General features: G+C 41.6%; 1 protein-coding gene across 1 annotated transcript; it reads left to right on the top strand.

Annotated features, from left to right (window-relative positions):
* Positions 1 to 1415: 1415 nt before the first annotated feature.
* Positions 1416 to 12700, top strand: enc1 (ectodermal-neural cortex 1). The gene is made up of 4 exons (XM_057362473.1): positions 1416 to 1967; positions 3437 to 3736; positions 3844 to 5368; positions 9293 to 12700. The coding sequence occupies exons 2-3, from the start codon at positions 3443 to 3445 to the stop codon at positions 5323 to 5325; spliced, it is 1776 nt and encodes a 591-aa protein (XP_057218456.1). The 5' UTR covers positions 1416 to 1967; positions 3437 to 3442; the 3' UTR covers positions 5326 to 5368; positions 9293 to 12700.
* Positions 12701 to 14487: the final 1787 nt, after the last annotated feature.

Here is a 14487-nt window from a genome sequence, read left to right as displayed (position 1 = left end):
GTTCGATTCGTTTAGGCATATGTGAACACGGCAATCGCACTAGGATCCGCCCCAAAACAATCGCTCCGAGACCGCCTGAACAAGGTGGAAACAAACGAACTCTGGAGCGGTTCGGTAAACGTGTGAAAGCCATCCGAACCAGACTGTATCACAATGTATGATGGGTAATTATGTAAAGTTGCGTGACGCAAAAGGGATTGTTTTGCTAATGGCTCCCTGTAACAGTGTTCAAAGGAAGAAAGGAAGGAGGCGGGAACCGGCGAACGTTAAACCAAACTTTTAATAAAACAAACAAACAACAAAACGAAAGTAAAGTGCTGACAGCTCCCTCACAGTCGACTGCCGGCCACACAAACACAATAAAACATAACATAAAATCCAGGCCTGGTTCTCTCTCGTCCTTCTCCTTTTATAATTCCCAAGCTCCGCCGTGAGATACGCGTGACAACGCGCAGCTAACGCTCATTATCACTCGCGTTACCGGCCGGAAAATAAACAGATACACTCTGACCAATCGAAGGAGAGTTTACTCGCACGTGACTTTTATTAACAAAGTTTGGTCCGTTTGGAAATATTGCCTTGTGAATGCGAACCGAACTAAAATCAATTTAAATATTGTAGCGAATTAACCCCCGGTTTCGGAACAAAGCAATCGATACCAAAAACCCAAAACCGGCTTCGTGATACAGGCCACAGGACAAAATCTGGTACAGATTCATTGTCATTGTAGACTACTGGAGAGAAACCTAGAACCCAACATCCAAACACATAATACTAAAAATAAAACATAAATGAAAATCACAAAATAATAATGAAATACAGCAGAATTCAGCAGTAACCACTAAATAAAACTGTCGCCGTAACGCTTGGTGAGGTTGTTATGTATGAACACGAATTTACATCAAGTTTGATTTCCTAATCCAAATAATTTACTAGGATCTACCAAATCGCCTACGTGCGGTGCGGCGACTATATAGTGCGGGACTACAATACCTGTCTGTTCAGTACGTGCCGAATGAATTTCCACGTCACGGCAGAAGATGGCGCCTGCAGTCTTTTCGACGCACTCAGTGTGCGTGTTTAATTTATGGTATGTATTATGTTTGTAATATTTATATCTTTTTCGCAAGAACTTAGCCCGTCGGTTTGGTTTTACCGAAATGCAAAGCGATATACATCAAATCCCCTATAAATGATATTTTTAAAGTTAGGTGCATTATGTTCAATAGGGGGCGACATTGCTCCATTGTTAACATTTCAACCATATTCGTATGGTAGTGCATCTCAAACTAGTTATGAGGAAAAAACTTTGTCTGGAGCATACTTTATATATATACTGTATATATATATATATATATATATATAAGAGGCTTAGTTATTACAGTTAAAGCAGTAGTACTAAAATGTAATTATATATTAAGCGTATATGTAACAAATGCAATTATTTTACATTACTTTAATACTTAAAACTCGTGGTGCATCCCGTTGCAACTAAATAAAATCCACTTATTCTATATAATGAATTGTTCCTACCAACAAACCTCATCAGTCCATCTCCTAAAGAACAGAGATGCTCCGCCTCTTTTTCTCCTCCGCTTAAAGCTGTTCACACGTCTCAGCTGCTCTGTGCTCACTACTCAGACTCGGAGTCAGACCTGCTCGAGCTCTAGCTGCTTCCACTCGATACGTGCAAGTGTGTTTTGAAAATCATAGTCATAAAACACAAGAACCTAAGTTGCTTTCTATGCAACTCAACAAACTACCTGACCGTATCTGTAGGGAAGTTTAATTCCGTTTAGTCAACTGGATTAAATTAACCTGTTATTTGTTTTAATTTGTATCCACGAGACATCGGGCGCTGTTGCGAGAGCGTCCAGCGCCGCCGGTGGTACTGTGGCTCTGTCCCCAGTGTGGCATGATCGAGGGTTAAAGCAGACAGACCTGACGTTGCAGTCGCTCCTGAACAGGTAACACATACAGTTTGTGTATTAAAATGTAAGTGACATTGTGAATGTACGTGCATTCTTTCGTCACCATGTGCATGTATATTTGATGAAGTGTATCTTTCATTACATGAAAATAGATTTCGGTGGGGGTTTGTTTGTTTATGTTCACTAGCATTCGCGTCCTTCCAAAGGTTTTGCTACATGTTGTCGACTTTTCTCATTGATCTCTCGAGGAACCGGTGAAAACGTTTTATGAGACTGTAGATTTATTGTCAGTAATAAAAACAGATGTCTGTTGACACAGATGCTTTGCATGTAGTACTTGTGTCTACCTTTTGTTTATAACATTACATAGTGTGATTACACACTACCGTATCTTTTATTCATCATTATTGAAAACTTACAGCTGGATGTTTTTGTTTAGTGTTTTTATTTATTTATATAGATAAAATACTTATATTTGCAGAGCATTGCATTAGCAATTCAAAGGTCACAGGTTCAATGCAGGAAAAACACACAACAAATGTATAGATTGAATGTTTTTGTTCAAGGCATCTGCTAATTGCATGTTGATGCTATTTTACAGAGCTGTGTTGCCCAATAATTAATAGCCAATGTCAGCACAGGGCTCCTGGCTCGTGTACTTCACAGCTGTGGCCCATTTAAATGCATTACCGGACCACATCAGGTGTGATACATCACTATTGCTTGTGTGTACTTAATGTATTTAGCTCGGTTCGGAACTGCGTTGTACCTCCGTACAACATTAGCAGAAACACAATTAAATTCTCCCCGGAGGGATGCTGACAGCCGGCAGGGACCGAAGGGGACGTGTATCGGTTACATGGAAATTCAGACTGATTGGATTTGAATGTGCACCATATAGGCGACCAGATGGTAGCCGATGACATTGACACACTTAGTGTTGACTCTGTGCCTGGTGCTCCACTCTTTGTTCATTTTCCACAGTAAATTGCAGCCAGGGCTGTTTACTTCTGAAAGTTTTTTCTTCCCGTTCCCCCCTGCGTTTTTATCGGCCGCCTTTGAACACCTGGTAATGATTAGACTCCTTTGCAAATGTTCACATTCCAGTCGGCTAGACATCAGAGAGGCTTCCAGCGGGTTTTATGTTGTGTTTGCAGAATTACATCATCTTCGCCGCCTTATTGAGGTTTGGCGTGCTCCTCATGGATTTTTTGCTGATATTGATCAAATCGCTTTTCAGAGGGATTTCAGTCATATTCTGCGATAACAAATGACAAGCTGTTCAAAGCTCTTTAGCATCTCAATTCTCAAGAGGGTTTAGATGTGCTCTTTCACATTTCTCTTACGATATAAGTATAATAGTCTGAATAAGAATAAGATGGCAGGCATTACCTGTGGGTGAATACCATTTGCATTTTTTCATTTGCCAATGGAACAATCTGTGTATCAGCTTTAACAATTGTGTGCTTGTTTTCTTTGTTCATCTAATATATCTCTCTTTTCAGGATTCAATGAAAATGTCTGTCTGCATCCACGAGAACCGCAAGTCCCGTGCCAGCACGGGCTCTATGAACATCTATCTGTTCCACAAGTCCTCGTACGCTGATAGCGTGCTGATGCACCTGAATGCTCTACGCCAGCAGAGGCTCTTCACCGATGTCCTGCTGCATGCCGGAAACCGTTCGTTCCCGTGCCACAGAGCCGTTCTGGCCGCATGCAGCCGCTACTTTGAGGCCATGTTCAGCGGAGGGCTGAGAGAGAGTCAAGACAGTGAAGTGGACTTTAGGGACTCCATTCATCCAGAGGTATTGTTACATTGTTTGCACTTTGTGTGATACAAATATCATATTGAACATTTGTTGCGTTTAATTGATTCAATGAAAATCTTTAATTTTGTGTTGCGTTTGACTAGGTGTTGGAGCTCCTTTTGGATTATGCCTATTCATCAAGAGTCATTATAAATGAGGAGAATGCAGAGTCTCTTCTCGAGGCCGGTGACATGCTGGAGTTTCAGGACATCCGAGATGCCTGTGCTGAGTTCCTTGAGAAGAACCTCTACCCATCCAACTGTCTAGGCATGCTGCTGCTCTCAGATGCCCACCAGTGCACCCAGCTGTTTCAGCTGTCCTGGAGCATGTGCCTCAGCAATTTTCCTGCTATCTGCAAGACCGAGGAGTTTCTCCAGCTGCCCAAGGACATGCTGGTCCAGCTGCTGGCACACGAGGAGCTTGAAACCGAAGACGAACGTCTGGTCTATGAATCGGCGCTCAACTGGGTAAACTACGACCTTGAGAGAAGGCACTCTCATCTCCCCGAGCTGCTGCATACTGTGCGTCTGGCTCTCCTGCCTGCCATCTTTCTCATGGAGAATGTCTCCACAGAGGAGCTTATCATCGCCCAAGTCAAAAGCAAGGAGCTGGTGGATGAGGCTATCAGATGCAAACTGCGCATCTTGCAGAACGATGGCGTCGTCAACAGTCCCTGTGCCCGTCCACGCAAAACCAGCCATGCCCTTTTCCTGTTCGGTGGCCCCACGTTTATGTGTGACAAGCTTTACCTTGTGGACCAGAAGGCCAAAGAGATCATTCCAAAGGCGGACATCCCCAGTCCACGCAAGGAGTTCAGCGCCTGTGCAATTGGCTGCAAAGTGTATGTGACTGGTGGCAGAGGCTCGGAGAACGGCGTGTCTAAGGACGTTTGGGTGTATGACACGCTGCAAGAGGAATGGTCCAAAGCAGCTCCCATGCTTATAGCACGTTTTGGGCATGGATCGGCAGAGTTGCGCCACTGCTTGTATGTTGTCGGAGGTCACACAGCTGCTACTGGCTGCCTGCCTGCATCACCATCTGTGTCCTTGAAGCAGGTCGAGCAGTTTGACCCGGTTGCGAACAAGTGGAGCATGGTGGCCCCGCTACGAGAGGGAGTCAGCAATGCCGCAGTAGTTAGCGTAAAGCTCAAGTTGTTTGCCTTCGGAGGAACGAGTGTAGCCCACGACAAGCTTCCCAAGGTTCAGTGCTACGACCCTGCAGAAAATCGGTGGATGGTCCCGGCTTCCTGCCCGCAACCGTGGCGCTACACTGCAGCCGCTGTTCTCGGCAACCAGATCTTTGTAATGGGCGGTGACACCGAATTCTCGGCTTGCTCTGCCTATAAGTTCAGCAGTGAGACTTATCAGTGGACTAAGGTGGGAGATGTTACGGCGAAGCGAATGAGCTGCCAGGCAGTGGCTTCTGGGAACAAACTGTATGTGGTGGGTGGTTACTTTGGTACACAGCGCTGTAAAACGCTGGACTGCTACGACCCCACGTCGGACGCCTGGAACAGCATAACTACTGTACCTTATTCATTAATTCCCACTGCCTTTGTCAGCACTTGGAAGCACCTCCCAGCCTGATGCATGCCTGTTGTCTCCTCTGTGACCCTACTGTTTCTGAGAGGTAGGTCAGAATATCAAAAACCGGCATTAACAGATCTGGTCCATTTTGAGAGAATTCTGCCTTAAAGTAATAGTTTACCCCAAAATGAAAATTCTGTCATCATTTACTCACCCTCATGTCATTCCAAACCTGCGTGACTGACTGACTTTAGCAGAACACAAAAGAAGATATTTGGAAGAATATTGGTGTTCAAACAATTTGGGACCCCTTCCGTTTCATGAGCACAGATTCACAGAGACATTTCTCAAAATATCACAGATGAAAGAGTCATATACAGGTTTGAATTTGAATTCACAAGGGTGAATAAATGACAGTTTTTTTCTGGGTGAACTACCCCTTTACACCAGGGCATATCAGACTGAATGTTTAATGAGATGCAGTTACTCAGATCCCCTTGCTGCACACTGCATTTGGCATGTAGATTTAATTTATTCCCCATGGCCTTCCTTTGCATCCATTGACGAAGAACCGTTTTAAAATCAGTGGCAAATTAAGTATTGACAGAGCAATTACATTGTCTTTGAAGTCAGACAGGAAAGGCAGTATTTCCTTGAATATCAACCAGGTTAGCTCATATGCATAGTCTGATTTCACATCCATCAATTTTCTAATGCTTTTCTCTATTCTCTCAAGTCCCTTGTGTGATGGTATACATCCTCTTCTAGTTTTTGCCTGTCAGGAGTCGGTTCTGTTGCGTAGATGTGTCCAAAAATGCAACATTTCCCTTTAATCAATAACACGGCGCTTTCAAATCTGACGTATTAATGGTTGCTTTATAATGGGTTGCTACAGTTGACTTGTCTCCTGAGGCCAGTTCAACAAAGATGGTTGTGCAGAGCCCAGAAAAATACTGGCTGTTAAGCATTAAGCCATGCCCAGTCTCCGACAAAACAGACTCTGGTCACAGCAGGACTGCAATGGAAAAGGGCATCAGGCTGTCCAGTATCTACGGCTCAGCAGTGATACGCCCTGTGATGCTGTGTGTGTGTGTCTGGCCTGGCTAATACGGGGCTCTGCTGTATCTGATCGGCCTCCAGAATGGGAGCGAAAAAAGAGAGTGTGTGGCATCTTTGGAGAATTCAAAGCCATGGTCTTTAAGCCAAAGATTCGGCTGTCAGAAGAGATTCACACACACCTGCCAGAAGTGCAGTGCTAAAGGCAACACCTGAATTTCAATCTATGAGTGGGCACATGCAAATGTTAAAATTTAGATTCAAAGGAAACGTGTGTGTGTGCGCGTATGTGTGTTTTGTGGAGGTGGCTTGCGGTAGGGCTGAATGAGTTATGAGTGTGCAGTAAGGGGCGTTGCACAGAGGGTAATTGAAGCAGAATAGAAGACTTTTATTGTTCCTGAGGGGGAAATTTGTCTTGGGATGGAGGAAGGAGGGAAGATAGGGAGGGCAAGGGATGAGAGAGATGAAAAAGTAACAGGGTGGTGTGGTGTAATTGGATGAGCAGCATGCTGACAACATGCAGCATGGTAGCAGGACGTCAGAAAATGACAGTACCTGTGATTGGTGTGATTTGGTTTGATGGTGAGGAGATGGTGGAAAACACCCGGTAACATTCAGACTGTCATGTCGGGTAATGCTCGTATCAAATAAAATGGTTCAATTTAGTATGGCGCAGACAAGACAGGGCATGCTTTTTTGAAACGCATGTTGATTTAAACACCATGTCTGGTAAAACATAACAGAACTGAACAGATTCATGGCTGTAGTGGAAGATCAAAGCTGAGGGCAAAGCTCTGCTGTTGCTGATTCAAATGTTTTTTGGGAAATTCTGGCTTGACTCAACAAATTTCCTAACGTATGTGTGTGTAAAACACACATAAGTGAAGAGATGATGTAACTTGGAGTCAGAGTTGTTGCTTCCATATACCCTACATTAGTGCGATTTATCATGTTTTACAATGTACTGAAATCCTTACAGCTTGGTTTGAGTTTAGGTGCCAAGCAAAATTCAAGTGGCATTGTTCATGTGCTGTGGGTGTTCAGAGGAAAGATGGTTAGAGGACAAACAAGCAATTAGAGATGAAGAAAGAAGCAGCGGATTATAATAACATGTAGTAGACATCGTCTGTAATATTAAACATCACTGTCTGATATTTTTGGCAGAAAGTTCTTTGGCACACAACAACACACAAAAATAGGAGAGTCAACATTTAATGAGGAGACTTGAGTCCTTGTCTCTTCTGCTCGAGAGCTTGTTGAAAGAGCAATCTACAATAGAAAGCTTTAGAATATATTAATATTTAATACATTCATTTTCATCTTTCTCTATGGTGGGTAATCACTTTGACTGTAGAATAAATGGCACAAATAGGGCAAACCCAATCTTGCTTGATGTAGTTGAGGTCTAGGATGGTAGACTAAACAAGATATACCAACTTGAATCCTCCAAAACCCGGCTTTCAAAACCTCTGTGTGTATGTGAAATGCCGCCCACCTCGACCGTTAATTTCAAAGTGGTGGTCCTTCCTTTGTTCACCCAGACATTCCTATGCATTTAAAAGACCATGCAGTGTTCTAAGCAAGCTTCCTCCCTTCTAACAATGAAAAGTTTCACTGCTGACCAGAGGAGTGGTTGGAGACCGAGACACAGATGGGGGAGGAGTGGATAAGGGAGGGTAAACAAGGCTTTGCAGTCTCGCTCTTTCCACACGGCTGTCTTTTCTCACACTCCAACTCCTGATCTCTCATTCCTCATGGGGATGAAGAGGTTCCCTCTTTCCTTACTTGCATGTTTTTTGTTTTTTTGTCTATGACATGTTTTTGGGACAAATGTTCTGTTGAACTCTGAAATGGTTCAGTGATGTTTTCCACATATGAAGTGTATCATGAACATCTGCATTTCCTGTCTGGCAACTTTGAGGCCAAATTACAGCAAGGGTATAGGATTTGTTTACCAAACCGTATGCCTCAGTCTTAATCTTATATTGTTTCCATTTCCCCTGAATGGCTTAAATGAGACATTAAAAAGCACAAAGTTACATCATGGTGTGTGTGTGTGTTTGTGTACGACAGACTTGGATGGGTGTGGAAGTGGAGGGAGGTCATTAGTTTAAGCTGTGTTCATTCACCGTCAGCTCCATGCTGCTTTATATGGACCTCCATGGTTCACCGAACATTTTGTCTTCAAAAGGAGCTCTGTAGTATCTACACCCAACCGACTCTTAGATCAGTGAAGGGTTAGATTCAGCATTGTCTTTGTAGAGTCATGTATGAGTGGGTTTTAATCAATAAGGGTTTTGTTCAAAACTACAGAGCTCTATTGCCCTTTCAGGCATTTTGTATCAACTGTAAGCACAACTGTAAGGAAAAGTATCTAAAGGATGGATGCAGACAACTTGTTTTATGATTTTACTGTAATTCAAGCAAAAGGCTTGGAAAGGGAGAGATGAGCTATGAGTTCAAAATGGATATAGGACTTTGGTGAAGCTTCGGGCTTTAGTCAAAGATGATATAAAATCATGTTTAATATAACAATGGACAGATGTTTTAGTTCCTAAAGGTTTTGTAGTTTATTGTATTGACATTGTTATTTCTTAGTAATTTCACTGAATGCAATGCAGTGTTAAGAAATGCAGACTTGTAAGTGTGTGATGTTTCTGCTATTGGAAAAGGTGTGAGGGTCTGACCCATCGTCTTTTATTTGTCCTTGAGAGAAAAGGAAAAGAGCAGAACCAAATGGTCTGGATGGAATTTGTGAGACTTGTTTCCTGAAGTGCATTTTGCGTGGAAGTGATTTTGGATGTGGGTGTAGTTGTTTCGGGGACTTGAGAGAAGATTTGTGAGTGTTTATAGTTCTTGGTGTTATTGCGAGTCTAGATGTTATTTAGCTTTCAAAATGGCATAATAGAGAAAATAGCTTCAGTGTTTTAACGTTAAACCGATGACTTTGTGTTGCGTTCTTTCTCCACAGAGTTTCTTGAATCCCTGTGTCGTATTGTCTACTGGATTCCAACTGTGAAGAAGTACTTTAACCCTCCTGTGCAATTTTATCAAGACATTTTCTCCTAAACAGTGATGTGTACATACGTCCAGTCACAACAAAGCTTTTTCTGCTGCAAGTTCACCAAAATCTTTCCTGCTTCGGAAGCAGCCTGCATTCGTTTTGTGGAGAACACAGGCTTCACCTTGAAAACCAAAAGAACTGCGGTGCATTTCATCATAACCAGCGTGTTCATCACACTTGCCCCCCCCCATATGTGTGTATTTTCACTGTTTTTGTACAATGTTGATGCAAGCTACAATAGACTCGTATGCCTGTCTCGATCTGTATACTGCATGAAGGATGACTGGATGCTTTTGGGAGATCAAGAATCTCAACGCATGATTGCAAACATTAAGACTGGAAGATGAACAACTTCCTCTTTCTCCTGGACAATTACCTCACTTGCTGATGTGTCTAGCTTCTCTTCCCTCCACAATGTTAAACATTTATCCTGCTCAAAATAAAATGCCGAGGCATAATGTGAACCTTTAATGGACTATGTTGAACTTCAGATTAAGCTGAATGAAAGATGATCAAGCCTTTTTTATTACGGATTTGTTCTTCACGCCTCTGTACGAGGAACGCAGGCTGATGCTGGGCTCTTGTTGAACAGACCTTAGCAGCTTTGTGTGAAAATGGACATGGGGACAGTGTGTCCCAAGGTACATCCACCAGCTGTGTTTATGTGACTAAGTGGGTGTGAGAGAGGCATGTCCTGGCATGTTAGTCTGAGTAAGGACCCTTGTGACCCCACTGAGCCCCTTCCTACAACAACCCATCACCCACTACAGTAAACCCTGACAAACAGCATGAGCATACCCCCCGAGAACAACAAAATAACTTACAAACACTTCATCAGTAGATTCTGATGACTGATAGACTTGAGTTTCTCGAGTCGCTCAAGACACTTTTGCTTTGCCTGTTCTATTCTAAGCACATGCGGTCACAGTAAACGTGAACGACAGAAGGAGAGAGAAAGAGGTGAGAGTCATTTCGTCACCTTGCGAGGGAATGCAGTCTCTATGGCAACGTCAATGAAAAACCTGAACTGTAAATTAAAAAAAGGATAAAGTGCAAAAAGAAACTGGTTGTCTTAAAATATTTCAGTGTCTGTTAGTAGTCTTAATTTATGATTTTTTATATAATGCTTTTGTTTTGATTCATTGTGTACGAACAATATTTTTGGTATTTATTGTTTTTCTGCTTGCGTACATGTTTGGATGTAGCAAAGATGTCAGGTTTTTGTATAGCGCATGGCTCGAAATGCTCTATTCCCGCTGCACTTTTGCACATTTGCGTGAGGTGATTTTGACTGGGCGGGTGGAATTTGTAGAGGTCAGCGAACGCTTGAGCCTTTTGCTCATCTGATCAAAACCAAGGAGGCTTGGGGGTCATAGGTTATTGACAGGATAAGAATGGGCCGAATGATGTCACTGGTTCAGATTACCCAGGGTGCAGTGGATGGGGAGTTGTAAAGGGAGTGTTCAGACAGCTTTGTGAACTAGATATTTAGGAATTTACTATTTCTGAACTCTAGACATTTGAATACGGCCCAGATGATTCAAATGTGTCAAAGTTGATTTACCCTTTACCCTGTTCTGGTAGTGTATTGAAACATTTATATTTGTAAAAGTATACAATGGAATTTAAGGGATAGTTCATAGATTTTATATTTAGTTTTTTGGGTGAACTGTCCCTACCCCCAACCTCTAAACATTAGCATGGTTTGTTGTCCATTACAAGTGGTTTTGACTAGTGCCCATTGCCAAACTGCAGTATGGAACCTCTTTAAATCTGCTCTGTGTCCATCACTGTCAATACCAAAACTCACACTGACCCAGGGTCTCTGGGTTGTAAGAGCCTGTAAAGCTATCAAAGGAATGTGGCATCTGCAGCTGCTCCCAGAACAGCTGGAACTGTCACCAGCATGTCGTAAGTTTGACTGTCCCTCACATTTTAGTGTAGCATTAAAGGGCTAGTTTGTCCAAAAAAACAAATGTGTCATTTATTACCCCTCATGTCATTCAAAACCTGTGGAAGTCAATGTGGCCCAATGTTGTTTGGTTACCAACCCTCTTCAAAATATCTTCTTTTGTGTTTTGCAGCAGAAAGAAAGTCATACAGGTTTGGAATGACATGGAGTGTAATTGATGAAAGGATTTCTTTTTGGGCAAACTGTCCCTTTAATAGCAGCCATCTTGCTGAATGTGGGTTGATGTTTAATAACAGAAGTTAGTTCTGCAGGGCTTGGTTTTGTTGCAGCTTCCACCTGTTACAGTCTACAGCTATATGCTGTTAAATTGTGGTACATTTAATAATAATGATGACTATATTGGTGTTATGACTAAGCTACACCCCAAAGGTTCCAAAATAAAATTGAAAAGCGATGTCTACATAAGGGCAAAGACCGTAGTGCTTTCACAGCAGTGCCAAACACACTGTAGACTTTAGCCGTCTGTTTCGATTATTTCAGAACGATGCAAAGACAGCAAAGGTTTCAAGCAAGGATGAAAAACACCGCTAGCAAGTTGCTATGCTATAGCTGTTGTGACAGCACTGTTCTTTATATAGCTTTACATTAATGGACATTCCGAATAAAGTAATCTATGTTGTTCCATTGCACAGCGACATAGCATGTAATATATACTGTATATATATATATATACACATGTATGTGTGTAACAGTTTTCTATTGGAAAGACTTGTGTTTACACACAGAGAGAGCGAGAGAGAGAGAGAAAATCCATTGAGGGTTCACATTCCTCGCACAATCCCCCCCCCAGCAAAGTAGTTTCAGGAAATTCTAGCTTACTGGGTTCCCTTTTAGCCTTTAGGGGTTTTACACCACCTCCATCCTTGACCCACCCCCTTCCCCCAAAATACCTTTTCACAAAGCATAGCACACGCTGACCTCCAACCAATCAGAAAACGCTCTTCTGCCCATTGCAAAGCACAGTTGCCACTGCGATGGTCAACAATCATTGCTCCCCTCTTCATCTCAACTGGTAATTTTCAAGTGTTTTGTTTTTCCCTTTCTCGCCCCCTAACTCTTATGCCCTCCTTCCCTCTCTCCTGCTCAAGTGAACAATTTGGAGGTGACTCGCAGGTCCGTGTGCATTGAGAACCTGTATGCCTTCACAAACAGAAGCATTGCTAAAACACTGTCAATGTTGGCTGTACTGTTGTTTTCGTGAATGTCTTTTTTCATTTCTGTATGTGTCGTATTATATTATGGTATTGTTGTTTTATCTCAACCACAGCGGTTAACATTATTTTGTACAAGTGATTTTTTCACAATGTGAAATTCATGGCTAAATAAAGAGTTTTTCCTCTTGATCGATATTAAAGCATACTGTATTTTCTAACCTGACATTCAGTTTTTTCCTAATTCGAACAAAAATAACCTCATTACATGCTTTACAGTCCTAAAGTGTGTTTTTCTCGTTCAAGCTAACATGTGAACAATACAACATGTGTTTAATTTCCGCATGCCTTATTTGGATGTCAACCTCATTAAAACATTTCTCACGCATCTTTATATATCTGCAGCACTTGTCTGTATAAAGTATTAAATGGGCGTGGGTTACTAACAGCACTTACTTTACTGTATAATTGTACAGGAAAGGCTGAGATCATCCCTTCGCTCGTTGTGTCTGTCTGCGAGACACAGGAAGCAGCACACTACGTGACCCATGAGATACTTCCCTTTTATTCCAGTGTTACTGTGGCAACCCTGACCATTATCAGCAAACTCCAGCAGCTGACGTTAAACATGAACGTTTAAAAAGACCTCATCTTACACACTTTCCCTTCAGACCTCCTTTTCCATTGTCTTCCTATGTTTAATAATACATAATTTACAGTTCTACAGTTCTCTCTTTGGTTAATCAATTGCCATGCTTTCCTAATTTAACTTTTTTGAACATTCAGTGTCCCAGTCTTTATCAAAGCAAACTTACAGTAAGTAAAGACATGCATAAAGTGATGCAAACCTGCTCTTCCTGAGGACACGAGTATTTACATTCCTGTGATAAAGCAACAGTGTTCAGTAGGTTACAGTAAGACCTGTTTTTCAGGCTCTTGACACATAGCCAAGCACACTAGGACAAGATAAGAATGTGTTCAATTGAAAAGTTATAGGGTTCACACTTCACACAGATACTAATGTTTATACTGGATATTATTTTAATATCACACTGTAATTTAGTCCAATAATTTATAATTGACAATTTTGTGTTGATTAAATAAATACAGATCCGCTCGCATGCAAAAAGCACACTGGAGGGGTTATAATGTCTCTTCCTGTTGCCTGGCAACATGTCTGTCAGTTGCATTGAGCTGGTTCATGCTCTGTTTTTACTGCCATCATAAGCCTCTTTGAGATGTCACACAGTCTCTTGAGCAATTATAGGTTTTGCTGTGAAATCTGATCCAATCAAAGTGAAGAGCAACCTGGACCCCAGCCAAGAGGTGACGCTAACTAAAGGAAAACTTATATTGCTGAATAAGGATAAAGAAAATGTGTCTGTAATTACGGCAATAAAGGTATGTCTACAAGTATTTTCATCTAATTCAGTTTCTGTAGTTTTATGGGCTGCATAGGTCACAGCCAATAAACTTGCAGAGCAGTTTCTAAACAAGTGATGTGACATTTACATATCTGTCATGATTTCAGTTTTTATCTCTGTAACCTTTAGTTACTTTAATAACGATAATGTCATTTTCATAACATTTTATGCCGTAATATAACCACATAAATCTGAATAACCCGACATTATACCTCCATTTTTTATTACTTGTATAACACATAGTGCATGAACATTATATAAATTGCATGAAAGCTTTATAACACTGTAAATAAATCCAGATTTCAAGATGTTCAAATTTGAGTTTTTACCCCGACTGTTAAATAGTGCATCCAAACATGAAAGTTTATGTCTTCATTTACTGACCCCTATAGAATCCAGTTCAAAACTCACTGATGAAAAAATTCTACACTCTAAAATTCTTGGGTTGTTTTAAAGCCACAATATGGAATATCCAAAAATCACTTGCACAGTGTGATATATTTCATGTAATTGTGTACTTACATTATCCCAAATGTTCCCAAGAATGTGCAAATC

Source organism: Triplophysa rosa, linkage group LG2, assembly GCF_024868665.1.
Source record: "Triplophysa rosa linkage group LG2, Trosa_1v2, whole genome shotgun sequence".
NCBI classification, from domain to species: Eukaryota; Metazoa; Chordata; class Actinopteri; order Cypriniformes; family Nemacheilidae; genus Triplophysa; species Triplophysa rosa.
The sequence above is the reverse complement of the archived record's forward strand: the minus strand, read 5'-3'. Positions and strand labels throughout refer to the sequence as shown.

Coding starts and splice junctions, on each gene's coding strand:
- enc1 (XM_057362473.1), top strand. CDS start 3,443: ATGAAAATGTCTGTCTGCATCCACGAGAACCGCAAGTCCCGTGCCAGC. Junction 3,737..3,843: donor GGGACTCCATTCATCCAGAG/GTATTGTTACAT, acceptor GCGTTTGACTAG/GTGTTGGAGCTCCTTTTGGA.